General features: G+C 44.2%; 1 protein-coding gene across 3 annotated transcripts in view; it reads left to right on the plus strand.

The window, feature by feature from the left end:
• The window catches only part of KIF21B (kinesin family member 21B), a 764,016-nt gene that overhangs the window by 466,690 nt on the left and 276,590 nt on the right, over nucleotides 1–20,736 (plus strand). For all 3 annotated transcript variants that reach the window (XM_069756481.1, XM_069756482.1, XM_069756483.1), the window contains exon 23: nucleotides 14,272–14,332. In XM_069756481.1, the coding sequence (XP_069612582.1) occupies nucleotides 14,272–14,332 (61 nt within the window). The remainder of the gene's footprint in view (nucleotides 1–14,271; nucleotides 14,333–20,736) is intronic.

Consider the following 20,736-nt stretch of genomic DNA (forward strand, 5'->3'; position numbering starts at 1 on the left):
TAGGTTATTTAGGCCTGAGGCCACCTGTATTCATATTAATACTGTCCTGAAGATTTTGTTTGACATATAGTTGCTTTGAAGGGAAAGGATGGGTCAGAGCATACTGGTCGCGGGGCAATTTTGGAGTTGATGATGGAGTATTATTCAGATCTTTCTTATTCGTGGATACAACCAACGATGGAGGAGGTGGATGGTTTTCTGGCAGAGGTTCAGCTTCCTAGACTTTGTGCGGTTGATCAGGGACTTCTTGAAGAGCCATTTAATTTGGAGGAGCTTGACGCCGCATTGGCCTCTATGCCTAATGCTAAAGCCCCAGGGGTGGATGGTATCCCAGGGGAGGTGTAAATAAAATGTAAAGAGCACTGTAGGTATTGTTTCCAGTTTTTGTTGGAGGTGTATGCTGCTGGTGTGGTGGAGGGTGATTTGTCACGGTCCATGCCTGAGGTAATAAATGAAGTGTTGCCAAAACAGGGTAAGGATCCGACGGATCCAGCTCCTTCTCACCCAATCTCATTATTAACCATAGATATCAAAATGTTGGCCAAAATGTTGGCTAATCGTCTTAACAAGGTGATAACGACACTAATAAACCAGGAACGGTCCGGTTTTATGCCCAATAGTTCTACAGCACGTAATCTTAAACGATTGTTTCTCAATATGCAGGTAAAGTCAGACAATATGGGTCAGAGGGTTTTGGTGTATTTAGACTTCGCAAAGGCTTTTGGTAGTGTGGAATGGCGTTATTTGTGGACGGTTATGAAGGCTATGGGTTTTGGGGAGAGATTTATACTTTGGGTGCAATTGTAATATGCCTCTCCAAGAGCCAGGATATGGGTAAATGGGCTCTTGTCGGGGGATTTCCTTTTGTATAGGGGAACACGGAAGGGGTTGTTTGCAATTGCTGTTGAGCCCTTGGTGGCTGTGATATGGAGGTATAGGGACATAAAAGGATTTAGATACAGAAACTATGAAGAAAAGATTGCCCTGTACGCGGACGATGTGTTACTGTTCTTGGAAAATGTGCAGTAGTCTTTGGGTACTGTTATGAACAGCATTAAAAAATTTAGGTCTCTTTCCAGATTATCTATTAATTGGGATAAGTCTGTGTTGTTGCCCATGGACGTGGTGGTGGCTCCTCTGACACTAGACCCTTAAGTACACCTTAAGGGTGGTACATAAGTTTCAATATCTGGGCATCGTGGTTTCAGGCAAAATAGAGGAATATGTGTGGCTCAACCTGTGGCTCAACCTGACTCCTATGCGCATCTCAACCTGACTCCTATGCTTGTGAAGTTCCAGCTGAAGATTGGGGCCTGGAAGAAGCTATTTCTGACGGTAGCCGGAAGAGTAAATTTGATCAAAATGATGCTTATACCTCCAGTGTGGCTGCCTCAGAGTAAATTTTATAGGATCAAGACTCTATTTAGGGACTTAATGTGGAAGGGTGGCCTTGCGGGCAACAAATTGGAACATCTGCTAAGGGCGAAGGATGAGGGTGGTTTGGCGGTCCAAAATCCATGGATTTACTATATAGCATCTCAATCCCAGCATATGGTAGGTTGGGGAGAACCGGAACAGAGCGCTTAAGCGGGGATAATCATTGAACATGCGGTAGGGAAAGGCCAGTCTGGAAGCAGGCAGATTCATAATTAACCCCAATCAGTTCCCAGCAATAGCTATGATGGGGAAAGTGTGGCAGAAAATTAAGTATTGGAAGGGGAGTAATGGAATTTACGAAATATAAGCCGATTTCGTTTGATCCTAGGTTGGCAGAGCTCATGAGATTGCGGGGTTCGGTCAGTGGAGGCGCATTGACATTTGGTTCATGTCAGTTGCTTGATGGGGATATTATTAAAACATTAGAGACACTAAGGACTGAGTTTCCTTTGTCCCAGAAGACGTTCTTTCAGTATTTGCAGTTGCAACACGCCCTAAATTGTCAAAAGGAGGGGTCGCGACTTGTGAGTGATTTTGCACTCTGATAGCTTGTTGAATCTTATCGGGTCTCAGAGGAGTATGAGGGGGTTTATTACCATGATGTACAGGGGTCTGATGGATACCTTCTTATTGAAACATCTGTTAAGGCTAAATGAAAAATGGATGGCTGACGTGGGTCCTTTGTCGGAGTCCCAGTGGCAGTCTATACTTCAATACATCCCCAGGGCGTCCTTGAGTGAGGCTAAGAGGGTGTCGGAGTTATACCTGGTATATAGGGTGTACAGGACCACGGCATGGATGAGGAAGGCAGGACTGAGAGGTGACTCAAAATGCCGAAGGTGCGTTGAGGATGATGCAGATTTCATACATATGACGTGGTCGTGCGCTCGCCTCCAACCCTTTTGGGTGAAGGTGCTTACCTTGATTCAAGAGGTGACAGGGGTAAATGTGGTGCATAACCAGCTGACTAGCCTGGGTTGTATGGATGATATTGCTGCGGATGAACATGAAAGGCTGATTATTGCGAGATTGTTGTATGCTGCGAGAAAGCTTATTGCGATTTACTGGTTGGCTGAAAAACCACCAGGGAAAAAGGAATTTATTAATAACATTAATTTTGTTTTCCTTATGGAAAGGAATATCTACATCAAGAGAGGTCAGAATACAAAATTTGAATATGTGTGGGGCGAATGAATGGATTACCCAGGCATGGCGTCTGCTGAGTTATTGCAGAGTAGAATGGGGGTCGTTTAGTTGCTTCTGGAGGGACTTTTACATGTACAAGAGTAGGGGTCCTAGATCTGAGCCTTAGGGAGCATCGAAAAACCATCGTCGAGGTGAGGAGCTGGTTTGGGAGAGGGAGACACTGAATGTCCCCATAACACCCAGGTTGTTTTTTAAAGACTCTGCCGTTAACCCCCAGAAGGCCATTTGCACCAACAGCCAGGCCCGCATCAGCAGGGGTAGCAAAACTCCCATCCTAACCACCACAAGCACAGGCACATGGCAGCAAAGCACCCGACTTTGTTGGTTGAACACAAGGCTCCATGACCATGAACAGTGTCTGTGGGTGATACCACTGCTTCTTCCAATGTTGTGTGTGCAAGCAAAACTCCCTGTCCATGGTGCATGCAAAGATGCCTCATGCCCTGCATCTGCAGTTGCACACAAACTCAACTAGCACCATCAACAAGCATGTCCACGTCCTTGTCCCAGCGCAGCGTTCAGTTGTCCATACCCCACTCTTTGGAATGCAAGCAGAAATAAACAGCCAATGCCAGAGTACTAAATTCTCACATTTCTCGTCTGCTTGCGTGCGAAATGTTGCATTTTATGCCCGTGTGAGACCTAAGCTTTCAGCAACCTGATGGTGGTTACCATCACAAGGTACTCGTTACCCAGCTGCCACAATTTTTCCCTGTCTGCCGTCATGACATTCGACAAGCAAGCACATATCCCACAACATTACCCGGGCCCTCTACAATGCTGTTACAGGGAAAGTGCACCTAAACACGAACACTTGGACAAGTGCATGTGGGCTGGTATGGTACATCTCACTTACGGCACACTGGTTATCGTAGAGGAAGCCATGAATCAGTTGGACATTGGGAGACCATGTTGCAGATGTATGGAGACAGGTTGTGGAAGGCTTTGTTTGTCATAGTCAGGGATTGAACTGTAGCCTCTGGCAATTGGAAGGCAGTGAAGGGCCTGGCAGAGAGGAGAGGCTGGGGAATAACAGAGGGACAGCTGGTTTACTCGGGCATCAGACTTTAGGATAGATTAGAGTGGTGCAAGAGTGCTAGAGGGGAGGCCAGAGAGTAGAAGGTTGCAATAGTGTAGGCGGGAGATCATGAGGGCTTGCGCAAACATTTTTGCAGTTTCTTGGAATGTTCGTATCCTGGAAATGTTTTTGAGTTGTAGTGGCGAAGGGCTTGGATATGTATCTTGAAAGGGAAGGCAGAGTCGAGGATCACCCCAGGGCCCCGAACATGTGGGACTATTAGTACCGGCGTGCCATCCCAACATTACACAGGCACGTGTCCCACAACATTACCCGTGCCCTCCACAATGCTGTTATTAGGAAAGTCCACCTAACCACAGACACGTGGACAAGTGCTAGTCGTCAGGGACGGTACATCTCACTAAAGGCACACTGGGTTAACAGTGGAAGCCAGAACACAGTCCGACCTTGGGATGGTGCACGTCCTCCCAACCCCAAGTATTGCTGGCCCTACATCAATCTGGGTTGCCACCACAGTCGACAGCTCCTGCACCTCCTCCTCCTTTGCATCCTCTTCGGATTCCATCTCCGAAAGTAACACATCAGTCACAAGCTGGAAGCACTGCAGCACTGCCTCAGACAATCTGCAACAGGCTGTGCTGAAGCTAATATGATTAGGTGATAAACCGCACAATGATGAAGAGCTGTGGACAGCACTGAAAGAGCAGGCAGATCTGTGGCTGACACCACTGAACCTACAGCCAGGCATGGTCGTGTGTGACAATGGCTGGAACCTGGTGGCTGCTCTGTGTCGAGGCAAGCTCACAGACGTGCCATGCCTGGCACATGTGATTAACCTCATTGTTCAACGTTTCCTGAAAAGCGACACGGAGGTGCCAGATCTGATAGGAAAAGTACGAGTTTCTGCATACCCATTTTAGAAAGTCAGCTACAGCTTCATTCGCCCTTGCCGTGATTCTGCAGCGCTTGCAGCTTTTGGCTCACCGACTGGTGTGTGATGTCCTCCCCATGCATTGGAACTCTACACTGCATATTTTGGAAAGGATTTGTGAGCAGAAGAGGGCAGTTGTTGACTACCAACATCAACAAGGCCATCGGTATTCAGTTCTGACTTCACACATAAGATGTCATGAGTGGACATGTATGTCAGACATATGTACCATCCTCCAAAACTTTGAGGAATTCACCAAGATGGTGAGCGGCAATGACGCCATAATTAACATCTCCATCCTGCTTCTCTGTGTTCTAATATAAATATTTATACTTATTTATATAGCGTCAACATATTTACAGTTTGAAACACAATATTCCTAAGTAACAACGATAACAATAATACAATAATTAAACAGAAATAAAACAACCCTGCTCGTGACAGCTTACAATCTACACAAAGTAACAACGAGAACAATAATTAAACCCCCCAAAAAACATCCTGCTCGTGACAACTTACTATCTACAATGAGGTGGGGGAGATAAAAACTACAGGGGAATGTATTTACAAGGATGTATTTACAATTATATTACTGAGGTTTGTCGAAAGTTGTGGAGGCTGGAGGACAAGGAGGAGGAGGAGACCATGGTCAGTTGTCCTCTTGGTGATGACACGGAAGTATCGACTGTTAGCAGTCTTGCACGCATGCCTGAGTTTATGTTCCGCTACCTTTCCCGTTACCCTCGCGTTCTCAAAATTTTGGGTGACAGGGAATACTGATTGGTGACACTTCCAGACCCACTCTACAAGGAGAACTTAATTTCTCTTATTCCAGAGGCAGACAGGTGTACTACAATGTTGGAGAACCATAGGGCCCTTTTTGATGCTGAATTATTAAAACAATTCCCATCTGAAAACGCTGGCAGAAGAGGTCACAGTTTGTTGGCCAAGCAAGGAGTACAGGTGAGAGAGACACAACGCCAATCCAGCAGAGGCAGTGGAACACTGACAAAGTTCGGGGAGAGTTTTCTCACACCCTCCTATCGCCCTGGCCCTGAGGAGTGGAGGACTCTCACAAGGAGTGCTTTGCTTTGGAAAATGCTGAGGGAGTACCTTGCTGACCGTACCAACTTCCTCTGTCATTCCTCTGTGCCCTTTAATTATTGCTTAGCAAAGCTGAACACAGAACATGAACTGTGTCTCTACTGCGAACGTGCGCTGTACTCACGGTCATGGAGCACATGGTGCCTCGCTCTCTGGCGGTCACTGTGAACATAGCTCCTCGCTTTCTGGCAGTAACGCTTTTATTGGCGGCAGCACACGCCTTCCTAATACAGAGACAGAGTACAACACCGCAAAAGCATTCACACTCTGCTCCTCAGACTTTCTATGTGCGCAGTGACTGCCTCTAGGCAGAAGATGATAACGGTGGTAGTTGGAGCATTTAACACAGCCACGAAGCAGCCCTTACAACTTGAAAGAGAAGTATTTTTAACGAGATACCACACTGTTCGATATGTGACCTGTATTTGTTCATTTTGTAAACTAAAATAATGTACCGAACTAGGGTAACAGACATCAAATACAGCTGAATGTAGGCCTGAATTTCCACATTTTGTAAGCCACAAATACATCAGACGTCTGACAGCGATAACACACTGGCAAATATTAATAAATACCACAACCTCAGTGACATAATAACTATGCCACACCTATACGGCTCAATTGAGCCAGGCTCACAAAACAGAAACCCTGCTCAGATAAACATATTGTACATCAGGAGGAAAAAGAGCAATCAGGTACCAATTAAAACTCAACAAAATTTATTAATACCATTAAAATACAACATCAAGTAATACACAAAATAGCAGGCCCGATCAGATATATCTCTACGTACAATCATGAATGGGAGGAGATGCGAAACATTTTGAAAAAACACTGGCCCATCTTAGGTGTCGAATCCTCTTTAGAAGAATCATTAGGGACGGGTCCATCCATGACGGCCAGGCGGTCTAAGAACTTAAAAGATCTCCTGACGAGTAGTCATTATGTTCCATCTCGAGTAAATCCGTTTGGATCCGTAGGTCCGAACGCTGGTTCCATACCTTGCGGTCACTGTCTTGCCTGCACGAATGTCCTGCGCTGCACTACTTTTTGTTCTTCCGACAGTAAAAGAAAGTTCGATATTAGACATCGTATCTCGTGTGGTAATACCAATATTATTTATTATGCCACTTGTGGCTGTGCAAAAATTTACGTCGGTTTGACTTCTAGAGAACTTAGGAAACGGGTGCGTGAGCATGTGCGGGACATTCGTGCAGCCAAGACAGTGACTGATGTCTCCCTCCTCAAAACAATCCCATGCCATTTTAGGCAGTTTCACGGATGTGACCCCTCATCATTTATGGTGCGGGGCATTGATATGATCCATTTGGGGATTAGAGGGGGTGACTACAAAAAGACACTAGCGCAGGTCGAAGCTAAGTGGATAGTGACCCTAGACACTATGACCCCTAGAGGTCTAAATGAGTCACTTTCCTTTTCCTCCTTTTTGTGAATTTGTTTCATTTATATTTTCTGATGTTATTCCAAAATTAGTTACATATGATTTATAGTCATCTTTTTTTGTCCTTTATACCCTTGGGTTTGGGTGTGCGGTTTGTTGTTGTTTTTAAATTTTTGTTTTTAATACTGTGGTTATTTGTCTTATGATTTCTCATTTTATTTTTCTTCTCTTTGATTTGTCATCTGTTCTAAGCAGGACTTTATAATCTGGCCAAGAGCATCTGTTGTGAACTTGTCAGTGATGGAATCATTTCTTACCCCCGGAGCATGACAACAAAGGGACCGGGGACCATTTAGGACGCAGCGATGTGCACCGGATTGGATCACACTGAAACTTACCTGTTGCTGCTGTGTTACTATGATTAATTATGTGCACATCGCTTACACACTATCTTACTTTTTGTTGTCCCCTGTTCCCTATATGTATTCATCTGTTTGTGCATGTTCTGTGGGTATGTATTTATCATTGGTGTCGCAGTGGGGGTGCGCGTGCGGGTCGCGGTCCCGTCTCCGGGCTTTGCGGCGGCGCGTCTTTGTCCTCGTCTGTGCGAGGGGGGATTGCTCCTCCTCCCCCCTCGCGCGTGACGACGCTGACGCTCTGCCTCACTGGCCGGGAGTCTGGGATCCGCGACGCGCATGCGCCGCCTACCTCACTTGCGATTGGCCGGCCGGATATCACATGCCGGTTCAGAGTTCAATTTAAGGTCCTGTTTGGGCAAAGCACTGTATCCCCTTGATAAAGCGGGTTGTTCTACCCGCGAAACGCGCGTCGGGGCACGCACACCCGGTCCAGTACCTCCACACCCTGGCCCTTGGTAAGCATTCCACCCCCAATGGCTTCTTTTTTTTGATACATTAATATTGTGATTACTCTTGGGGTGTATGGGGATGCTGCCTATATGCAGCATGGACATTGCACTTGCACCTTAACGCTATATATGTAACCTGCGTTGCATTTTTCGGCTAGGCATTTAGTGTGGAGCCCTGTGTTCCCTTATGGTGCTTCCTCCTGCTATTTTGTGTATTACTTGATGTTGTATTTTAATGGTATTAATAAATTTTGTTGAGTTTTAATTGGTACCTGATTGCTCTTTTTCCTCCTGATGTACAACACACTGGCAAATATGTGTCTTTTTTTATTTTGGAAGCTAAATAGTGCTGTAGAGAATTAGATTATCTAGCAGCAAACAAAGGGGTACACCGGCCTACAATGCCAAAACTTGGAGCAGAGATATATGATGGCTGTAACAGAAATACGATACTGGCAAATTTGTGGCCTTTCAATATTTTTAGGCAAAATAGTGCTGTATAGAATTTGACTATCAGACAGCCAAAAAAAAGAATATAGACAGTAAATTAGGTGCAGCAGCAGCAGACAGCTATGGAGCTTTTGGAGGGATGCAGTGGGAGTAATGGACGCACATACAGTGCCTGCAGGCCTTGCACTGGTGTGGATATGCTGTGCCCTGCCTACCTAGCGCTGCAATATCGGGACCCACGAATTAGCCCTAAAAAGGAATGTTGGTTTCTCAGGAGTTGTGGGTGTTAGGGTACGTGCACACGTATTTTGGAGCTCTGCAGATTTTTCCGCAGCGGATTTGAGAAATCCACAGGTAAAAGGCACTGTGTTTTGCGTGCGGATTTACAGCGGATTTACCACGTTTTTATGTGGATTTTGTGTGGATTCCACCTGTGGTTTTACACCTGCGGATTCCTATTGTGGAGCAGGTGTAAACCGCAGTGGAATCCGAACAAAGAATTGACATGCTGCGGAATGTAACCCGCAGCGTTTCCACGCGTTTTTTTCCGCAGCATGGGCACTGCTCATTGCGGTTTCCATAGGTTTACAATATACTGTAAACGCATGGAAAGCTGCTGCGGACCGCAGCAAAATCCGCAACGTGTGCTCATAGCCTAAGAGTTGCAAATCTACACTAACTCTAAGGGCTCTTAGCTCTGGCGCCGGCACTTGGGAGCGGAGCATGCAGCTCCATGTGTTGCTATGCAACCGCACGCTCCGCTCTGGAGTGTCGGCGCCAGAGCTTGGTTTTCACAAGCGAGACTCGGACGTGTTTCTCGCAAATGGAAAAGAGCCCTAAAACCATGATTCTGACCCTATCTCGGCAGCAGCTCTCCCTACTCTCGCTGAAACAGGAACAGAATGCGGCGAGCAGGGCGGCACCAGGTCTCTTATACTTGGGATGATGCTGTGCGGCCAAGCCGATCACTGCACGACCACAACAAAGATGGCTGCGGCATTTCATGGCCTGGCAGACAATCCCTGCAGTGTGATTTGGTCTCTAAAGTCTGCCAAAATTGCTGGGTGGAGACTGCAGTTGCCGCCGAATAATCCCGGAAATGCTCGCCGAGTACGCCGAGCATAGCGAAACTCGAGCGAGTAACGAGTAGTGGCGAGCATGTTTGCTCATCACTAGTACCAACCTTTTGTATAACACTATATCAAATGGATTTAAAAAGTCCATCTAGACAACATCCACTGTGTTTTCCTAGTCCAGTTTGGAACTTACCTCTTCAGAGAAGCTGATCACATTAGTTTGACAACATCGAGTTCTCATAAATCTATGTTGGTGCTGGGTCATGAGATTGTTTATGAGATACTACAGGACAGCATCTGTTAGAAAACCTATTCAAAAATCCACTATCATTTAACTCAATAAAAAAGGAATTAAAACTTAACTGTTAATAATTTAAAATAGAGATATACTATAAGGGCTCATACCCATTTGCGAGTAAAAAAAACTGTCCGATTTCTGGACTGAAAAAACGGAGGTAAAACATGCGATTGTCATGCGAGTGTCATGCGATGTCAATACGATTTTTTATCGCAACATCCGAATTACATCCGTATGCAATCCGTGTGCAATTCGATTTTAACATGAGCTTTTACATGCAGCAGTTCTCTGACATTTATACATCATTTTACAGCAAAATATTGTTCAAAACACACCTATACATTTATGTGAAAAAGTTTGGGCACCCCTATTAATCTTAAGCTTAATGTTTTATAAAAATTGTTTTTTTTGCAACAGCTATTGCTTCATATATCTAATAACTGTTGGACACAGTAATGTTTCTGCCTTGAAATGAGGTTTATTGTACTAACAAAAAATGTGCAATCTGCATTCAAACAAAATTTGACAGGTGCATAAGTATGGGCACCCTACCAGAAAAGTGACATTAATATTTAGTAGATCCTCCTTTTGCAAAAATAACAGCCTCTAGTCGCTTCCTGTAGCTTTTAATGAGTTCCTGGATCCTGGATGAAGGTATTTTTGACCATTCCTCTTTACAAAACAATTCCAGTTCAGTTAAGTTTGATGGTCGCCGAGCATGGACAGCCCTCTTCAAATGATCCCACAGATGTTCAATGATATTCAGGTCTGGGGACTGGGATGGCCATTCCAGAACAGTGTAATTTTTCCTCTGCATGAATGCCTGAGTAGATTTGGAGCGGTGTTTTGGATCATTGTCTTGCTGAAAGATCCATCCCCTGCGTAACTTCAACTTTGTCACTGATTCATGAACATTATTGTCAAGAATCTGCTGATACTGAGAGGAATCCATGCGCCCCTCAACTTTAACAAGATTCCCGGTGCCGGCATTGGCCACACAACCCCAAAGCATGATGGAACCTCCAGCAAATTTTACTGTGGGTAGCAAGTGTTTTTCTTGGAATGCTGTTTTTTGGTCGCCATGCATAACGCCTTTCTGTATGACCAAACAACTCAATCTTGGTTTCATCAGTCCACAGGACCTTCTTCCAAAAAGAAATTGGCTTCTCCAAATGTGCTTTTGCATACCTCAGCCGACTCTGTTTGTGGCGTGTTTGCAGAAACGGCTTCTTTCACATCACTCTCCTTGTGCAAAGTGCATTGTATAGTTGACCGATGCACAGTGACACCATCTGCAGCAAGTTGATGCTGCAGCTCTCTGGAGGTGGTCTGGGGATTGTCCTTGACTGATCTCACCATTCTTCTTTTCTGCCTTTCTGATGTTTTTCTTGGCCTGCCACTTCTGGCCTTAACAAGAACTGTACCTGTGTTCTTCCATTTCCTTACTATGTTCCTCACAGTGGAAATTGACAGGTTAAATCTCTGAGACAGCTTTTTGTATCCTTCCCCTGAACAACTAGTTGACTAATCTTTGTTTTCAGATCATTAGACAGTTGTTTTGAGGAGCCCATGATGCCACTCTTCAGAGGAGATTCAAACAGGAGAACAACTTGCAAGTGGCCACTTTAAGTAGCTTTTCTCATGATTGCATACACCTGGCTATGACGTTCAAAGCTCAATGAAGTTAGAAAACCAAAAAAAGTGCTTTAGTAAGTCAGTAAAAAGTAGGTAGGAGTATTTAAAACAAGAAAATGATAAGGGTGCCCATACTTTGCACCTGTCAAATTTTGTTGAAATAGCTGTTGCAAAAAAAAACAATTTTTATAAAACATTTATAAAACTTTTTCATATGACTTTATATATATATATATATATATATATATATATATATATATATATATGTGACAGATAGATAGATAGATAGATAGATAGATAGATAGATAGATAGATAGATAGATAGATAGATAGATAGATAGATCGAAAAGCCGGCAATTCCTGTGCGCTTACAGTAAAATCACAATGACAGGATGCAATAGAATAGACAAAATAAATGTCTACACACAGTATAGGGATATATATATGTCAGTGATACACATACATATATATATATATATATATATATATATATATATATATATATATTTAGCTAGATAGCATAAAAGCCTGCAATTCAATTGCCGGCTTTTGCTTTCTCCTTCCCAAACCCAACAAGATATGAGGCATGGTTTACATACAGTAAACTATTTCATATCCCTTATTTTTTACATATTCCGCACCAATAATGTCACAAGTGTATGTGTGCAAAATTTGGGAGCTCTATGTGTTAAAATAAAGGGTTAATTCACAGAAAAAACTGTTGTGGGCTCCCGCGCAATTTTCTCCGCCAGAGTGGGAAAGCCAGTGAATGAGGGCAGATATTAAAAGCCTAGAGAGGGACCATGGAAATTCCCCCCCCCCCCCCCGGCTAAAAACATCTGCCCCCGGCTAAAAACATCTGCCCCCAGCCACCCCAGAAAAGGCACATCTGTCAGATGCGCCTATTCTGGCACTTAGCCTCTCACTCCCCTGTAGTGGTGGGATATGGGTATTAAAGGGTTAATGTCACCTTGCTAATGTAAGGTGACATTATGCCAGGTTAATAATGGAGAGGTGTCAATAAGACACCTATCCATTATTAATCCAATATTAATAAAGGGTTAAAAAAAACACACACACATTAGGAAAAAAGTATTTTAGTGAAATAGAGACACAGGGTGTTGTAATATGTTTATTATACGCTCAATCCAAATGACGACCCTTGTCTTCTGTAAAAAAGGTAAAAAAAACAAACAGCAATATCCCATACCTCTCCGTCGGTACAGTCATGTCCCACGCTGTAAATCCATCATGAGGGGTTAAATAACTTTACAACCAGGTGCCTGCTAATGCAGCTGTGCTCCTGGCTGTAAAAACTGGGGAATGAGTGGAATGCAGGGGAATGTAGCTACCTAGACTTGCAGTGCTGCGCCCCCTGCTGGCATAACCTCATATGAACTCGAGCGTGAGAAAATATTGTCAAAAGTTCCCACGCTCGAGTTCATATGAGGTTATGCCAGAAGGGGGCGCAGCACCGCAAGTCTAGGTAGTTACGTTTCCCTGCTTTCCATTCATTCCCCAGTTTTTACAGCCAGGAGCACAGCTGCATTAGCAGGCTCCTGGTTGTAAAAATATTTAACCCCTTCTGATGGATTTACATTGTCCGATTTCAGCAGAAAAAAAATTGCAAATGAGATGTCACCTATTGACTAACATTGGTCCGAGTGCAATCCGATTTTTTATCGGATTGTACTCGTCCGTTTTGCTCGCAAGTGATTATGAGCCCTAACAAGTGTGCAAAAGTGTCAAGCCCTATCAGTTTAATTAAACACAGCTAGACTTCAATGAAGGAGTAGAACCATCTCAAGGAGGATCACAAGGAAATGAACAGCATGTGACTTAAATATGTGTATCTGAGAAAAGTGTCTGAATACTTATGACCATGTGATATTTCAGTTTTTCTTTTTTAATAAATTTGCAAAAATTACTAGATTTCTGTTTTTTTCAGTCAAGATGTATGCAGAATGTTCATTAATGAGAAAAAAAGATCTTTTTTGAATTTACCAAATGGCTGCAATGAAACAAAGAGTGAAAAATGTAACAGGGTCTGAATACTTTCTGTACCCACTGTATATAAAATAACTGTCTGTGTGCCACTGTACTTAATTCCTGCAGTCCTTGGGGGTGTATGCCATTTGAGTCTGTGATTTTTCTACTTTGGTGAATTTGAGGTGGCGCTGAACTTACTGCTGGGTTAGTAATGAGTGAATGTCCAGATAAGGTGTTATCTGAGCATACTCTGGTGCTTACTGAGTGACTTTGGTGTGCTCAAATAATATGTTTGAGTCCCCTCCCCTGCATGTCTAATGGTTGTTCGACAGCCGCAACACATGCAGGGATTGCCTTATAAACAGGTAACCCCTGCATGTGTTGTGGCTGTTGAACAACCATGAGACATGCAGCTGCGGGGACTCAAACATATATTTTGAGCACACCGAAGACACTCCGTTAGCACAGGAGCGTGCTCAGATAACACCTTATCCGAGCATGTTCGCTCATCACTATTAAGCAGGTGACATTTAATGGAGAATGGATTCCTCAGAGGAGGCAAAACACTTCATCACTGAACTGAGTAAATTGTAGCTGCTTCTGAGAACTATTGATGATATTATATTAGTCAGAATTAACCTCTCAAGATTGGAATTCCTAATCATTATATAGTCCATCTATCCTTATTATTTTACTTTGCAGGGCATTCTCATTAGACGTAGGATTGTTTTGTAACTATGATATGAACTTTGGGTATGGAAACAGTGTCTACTTCAACTTTGTTATGAGTATACTAGTAATTAGAAACTGGTTCATGAAAATAATATTTTTTTCAGAGAATGGCTATGCCAGCACAGATGAGGAGGCTTCGGAACTGAGTCAGATGTCAGACGGGAGGTTAGTAAAGTCAATGTTAATAAATTCAGATTTATTCACTATTGGTGTAATAGCAATTGCCATAAATATTATATGCAGAATATTACATGCAGACCGAAATATAAAAAAAGAGTTCTTGTCTTTTCCTATGGAGCTGAAATTTATCTCTCTCAGTGTCAAGGTTATCAGCTCTTACAAGAAATTCTTACAAGAAATCATAATAACCTATAAGAAAAAAAAGTTCAAATGCAGTACAGAATTAGTGTATATACTTTATTGGAGTACAAAACATGATTAAAATGAAAACGGGATGATTAAATCAAAGCCATGATTGTGGTTATGGTTGCCCTGAAGAAGGCAGCGCCGAAATGCACGTTGGGGGTGACGACACCGCAAAGTCTAAGAAGTTCTACAGATATTGGATCTGCATAGTTTTTAAGTTCATGTACTGCACTAGGCATTTACAGATGAATAAAAAATCGTCACTCCATCCTCCAGGATGAACTCTTATTCTTTATTAAAAAATCACGTCTATAGACAACATTTAAAAATATGTCTAAGATTATCCTCTTAAGCATTTCAGAATGAAATTCCTTAATCTTTCCGAAACGTCTAAGAGGATGCTCTGATATTTATTTTAAAGGTTGGCTATGCATATGATTTTTGAATAAAGAACATGAGTTCATCCTGGAGGACAGAGAGCTGACTTTTTCTTCAGCTGCATTTGTAAATTTGTAACACCCCAGGAAGCCGGTTGCTACAGTGGTGTTGCCTTCCTTTCGGGGAGGGTGATGCCATGCCTGGAAGCGACAAGGATTCCTTTAATAGGTATGAAGAACACACAACACTGTTCTGACTCCAGGCCAGAAGGGGAAGCTCTGTTCCAGTTTGTGGGTGACTTCCCTATATATTCTGGCTGGAGGAGGAGTGAGTGGGAAGAGACGGAGTCCAGTCAGAGTGTTAGGAGAGAGCTGGAGCCATGGAGACATGAGGTTCTGTAGCTCCTAAGAGTTTGAGAGAAAAGCTGAGTCACATGCGTAGAAACTGCGTAAATGCAGCTTACTATGCATGTCTGCTGGCTCACCTGTCCCTCCGCCGGAAGTCCCTCGTCCACTGCAGTTCTCGCGATAACATATGTTATCGCGAGAACTGCCGTGCACGTGACCGGGACGTCACTAATCTGGTTCTCACAAACAGCTGATCACCTGTTTGCGAGAACGCTGTAGTGTAGGTGTAGCCGGACTCGTCTACACTGTGTGCACATACACCACACAACATACACCATACAACATACACCATGCAACAACATGCAACATGCGACGACATACAACATGCGGCAACATGCGACATGCAACATGCGACATACGACTTGCAACATGCGGCGACATGAGGCAACATGCAACATGCGACATGCGACAAGCTGCGACGACATGCGACAGCTTGCAACATGCGCCAACATGAGACAACATGCAGCATGCTACATGCAACAACATGCACCAACATGCGACATGCGCCAACATGCGACAAGCGACAACATATGACAACATGCAACAACATGCAACATGCAACATGCGAAAACATGCGACATGCGACAACATGCAAAAAGCGACAACATGCAACAACATGCAACATGCAATATGCGACAACATGCGACAACATGTGACATGTAACAGCATGCGACATGCAACATTCGACAACATGCGACATGCAACAACATGCAACATGCGACTTGCAACATGCGACTTGCAACATGTGACATGCAACATGCGACAGCAGGCAACAGCATGCGACATGCAACATGTGACATGCGACATGCAGCAACATGCGACAACATGCAACATGAAACATACGACATGCACCATACAACATGCAACATGCACCATACAACATGCAACATACACCATACAACACATACATACAGTACATACATATAGACATACAGTACATTATACAGATTACATACTCACCATCTCTTGTCACTTTGATCCCCGAAGCCAGTGTCACGTGTAAAAAATATTCAAATAATAAACAATGCAAATGCGACATGCAACATGCCACACACTACATGCGACATGCAACAACATGTGACAACATGCGACAACATGCGACATGCAACATGCGCCAACATGCGACATGCGCCAACATGCAACATGCTACAACATGCGACAACATGCAACATGCAACAACATGCAACAAGCGACATGCAACATGCGACAACATGCGACATGATACATGCTTCATGCGACATGCAACATGGGACATGCAACATGCGACATGCAACATTCAGCAACATGCAACATACGACATGCACAATACAACATGCAACATACACCATACAACACATACATACAATACATACATATAGACATACAGTACATTAAACATAGATTACATACCATCACTTGTCACTTTGATCCCCGAAACAAGTATCACCTGTAAAAAATATTTAAAAAATAAACAAACACTATACTCCCTGATCCGCAGAAATCCAATTAAAACGAGTGTCCCACGATAATCTCCCGTGGAGAGCAGCAGCATCAGCTGATGTGACTGCTTTCCAGGGGCTCCAGGAATACAATGAAGGAAGGTATCCTTCCACACTGTATTCCTCCGCCACTGTAAAAAAATAGTCCCTAGTCTCACTTGTGGCACTGCTGTGTGAGAAAGTTACCACGCAGCAATGCCATAAAGTGAGACCCTGAACTGAGGTAACCTCAGTGATACACTGCAGGAGCCATTGTCTCCTGTCAGTGTATCACTGGAGGGCCTATAGAGCAGTGACATCACCAGATGTCACTGTTCTATAGGGGAGATCGTCATGGGACACTCATTATTAATTGGACTACGGTGGACAGGTAGTATACGGTTTATTATTTTTAATTTTTTGCAGTGATCGAGTATGGTAAGTATGGTTAAATTAAGAATAATAAAATACTTTTTTCTAGCTGTGTCTTTATTTTGTTTTTTAACTCGTGCACTACTCTAGGATTAATAATGGATAAGGCGTCTTATTGACGCCTCTCCATTATTAACCTGGCTTAATGTCACCTTACAATAGCAAGGTGACATTAACCCCTTATTACCCCATATCCCACCACTACACGGGAGTGGGAAGAGAGGGGCTAAGTGCCGGAATTGGCGCATCCTACAGATGCGCCATTTCTGGGGCAGCTGGGGGCTGGTATTTGTAGCCGGGGGGGCAATTTCCATGGCACCTCTCTAGGCTATGAATATCAGCCCGCAGCTGTCTGCGTAGCCTTTCTTCTATAAAATATAGGGGGATCCACGTCTTTTTTTTTGGGGGGGGTCCCCCTATCTTTATAGCCAGTAAAGGCTACGCAGACAGCTGCGGTATGATATTCATAGCCTAGAGAGGGGCCATGGGTATTACCCCCTTCTCAGGCTACAAATATTCAAATATTGGCTCCCGGCCATTGGCTTTCCCCCTCTGGCGCAGAAAATTGCGCGGGAGTCGACGCCATTTTTTTCCCATTTTTTTTAAATTAAATGTTCATTCATAAACATCGGACTTGCTATTACATATCTACTAGATGGTGGCCCGATTTTAACGCATCGGGTATTCTAGAATATGTATCTATGTATGTATGTATGTACATCGCGCTGTGAGTGGGGGTTAAATTCCGCGCCAATATCGCGGATTGGTCGTGGCCGGCAGCGTAGTATATAGCACAGCTAAGTAGTATATAGCACAGCCACGTAGTATATAGCACAGCCACGTAGTATATAGCACAGCCCACATAGTATATAGCACAGCCAACACAGTAGATAGCGCAGCCACGTAGTATATAGCAGCCACGTAGTATATAGCACAGCCACGTAGTGTATAGCACAGCCACGTAGTATATAGCACAGCGATGTAGTATATAGCACAGCAACGTAGTATATAGCACAGCCCACGCAGTAGATAGCACAGCCACGTAGTATATAACACAGCCCACGTAATATATAACACAGCCACGTAGTATATAGCACATCCAACGCAGTAGATAGCACAGCGACGTAGTATATAGCAGCCACGTAGTAAATAACACAGCCCACAAAAAGAATGAAAAGAAAAAATAGTTATATACTCACCTTCCGTCGTCCACCGAAGCCGTTCCCAGAGGTGCATTGCGAAATTACCCCGATGACTTAGTGGTCTTTGCCAGAGACCGCTAAGTCATCTGTGTAATTTCGCAATGCATCTCTGGGAACGGAAGCTGCCAAGAGCATCGGGAGGAGCGGGAAAGCTGCGGAGGCGACGGAAGGTCAGAATAGCATGATTTTTTTTTTTTTAATTACTTTTACCATTATATATTTTCACTATTGATGCTGCATAGCACACGTTGCGGTTTTTACCGCGGAACCGCAGCGATTTTTATGCTGCGGGTCCGCAGCAGTTTCCATTGCGTTTACAGTAAACATGTAAACCAATGGGAAACCGCAAACCGCTGTGCACATGCTGCGGGAAAAAACGCACAGAAACGCAGCGGTTTACAACCTGCAGCATGTCACTTCTTTGTGCAGAATCGCAGGGATTCTCCACACATAGAAATGCATTGATCCGCTTACTTCAGCATCAATAGTAAAACCAGTGCAGGAGTAAAACCCGCAGCGGAAACCGCAAGACAAAACGTGATAAATCTGCAGGGATAACCGCAGCTGTTTTGCCCTGCAGATTTATCAAATCTGCTGCGGGAGAACCCGCAGGGACCCGAACCTACGTGTGCACATAGCCTTAAAATTGGTAACCTCATGGAATTTATGAAAGAGGCGATGGTGGTTTTGATATTGAAACCTGTTAAGGATCCTTACCTGCATGGCTCTTATAGTCCCATCTCCCTCCTCCAAACCGACATCAAACTGCTGGCTAAGATTCTTGCAAATAGATTATCCAAGGTGATTACAAGGGTAATACAAACTGGATTTATACCAAACAAGTGCACTTCAAATAATGTAAGGCGGTTATATATGGGGATGCAGCTTAGTTCAAAATCCACGGGAACAAGGGCGATCCTTTCCTTAGATGCCTCAAAGGCATTTGACAGCGTTGAATGGAACTTTTTGTGGGCTGTGTTAAAGGGCATGGGATTTGGTGATAAATTTATTTCAATGATTTATTTATTTCAGTTCTCCTAGGGCAAAACTCCGGGTTAACGGTCATATATCAGGATCGATTGGGAATACGGCAGGGTTGTCCCCTGTCACCCCTTCTTTTTGCAATAGCCATAGAGCCACTTGCCCGTTTGATACAAAATAATCCTGTAATCTCTGGCTTTCGGTGGTGGTCAAGAGATGAAAATCTCTCTATACGCTGATAATATGCTTCTTTTTTGGGGGGGACCTAGACAGTTCTACAGGACTATTAATGGACATAATTAAAACATACGTAAAATGGTCGGACCTTCTAATTAACTGGAGCAAATCGGTGCTTATGCCTGTTGATCCTCTTCCAGAGGAATACTCATTGGAGCATACACAAATTCAAATAGTAAACTCTTTTAAATATCTACTATATAATTGTCTGAGGGTCACTTCCGTCTTTCTGTCTGTCTGTCCTTCTGTCTGTCACAGATATTCATTGGTCGCGGCCTCTGTCTGTCATGGAATCCAAGTTGCTGATTGGTCTCGCCAGCTGCCTGTCATGGCTGCCGCGACCAATCAGCGACGGCCACAGTCCGATTAGTCCCTCCCTACTCCCCTGCAGTCAGTGCCCGCTCCATACTCCCCGCAGTCACCGCTCACACAGGGTTAATGCCAGCGTTAACGGACCTCATTATGCCGCGGGTAGAACACTCCGTTACCGCCGCTATTAACCCTGTTGTGACCAAGTTTTTACTATTGATGCTGCCTATGCAGCGTCAATAGTACAAAAAAATCTAATGTTAAAAAAAATAAAAAATCATCATATACTCACCCTCCGGCGCCTTTCCCGCTCCTCACTCCTCGGTGCTAAAGATGGTATGCGACAAGGACCTTCCATGACGTCACGGTCATGTGACCGCGACGTCATTACAGGTCCTGCGCGCCTGCGCGACAAGGACCTTCCATGACGTCACGGTCATGTGACTGCAACGTCATCACAGGTCCTTCGCGCCTGCGCGAGAAGGACCTGCCATGACGTCACGGTCATGTGACCGCAACGTCATCACACCCTGGGACCGGAAGCTGGCGAACAGACGACAGAACTACAAGGGGCCCTCGGGTCCGAAGGTGAGTATTAGGGTTGAGCGAAACGGGTCGTTCATTTTCAAAAGTCGCCGACTTTTGGCAAAGTCGGGTTTCATGAAACCCGATCCGACCCCTCTGCGGGGTCGGCCATGCTGTACGCGACTTTCGCGCCAAAGTCGCGTTTCAATGACGCGAAAAGCGCCATTTCTCAGCCAATGAAGGTAAACGCAGAGTGTGGGCAGCGTGATGACATA

Source organism: Ranitomeya imitator, chromosome 3 (genome assembly GCF_032444005.1).
Source record: "Ranitomeya imitator isolate aRanImi1 chromosome 3, aRanImi1.pri, whole genome shotgun sequence".
Lineage (NCBI taxonomy): Eukaryota > Metazoa > Chordata > Amphibia > Anura > Dendrobatidae > Ranitomeya > Ranitomeya imitator.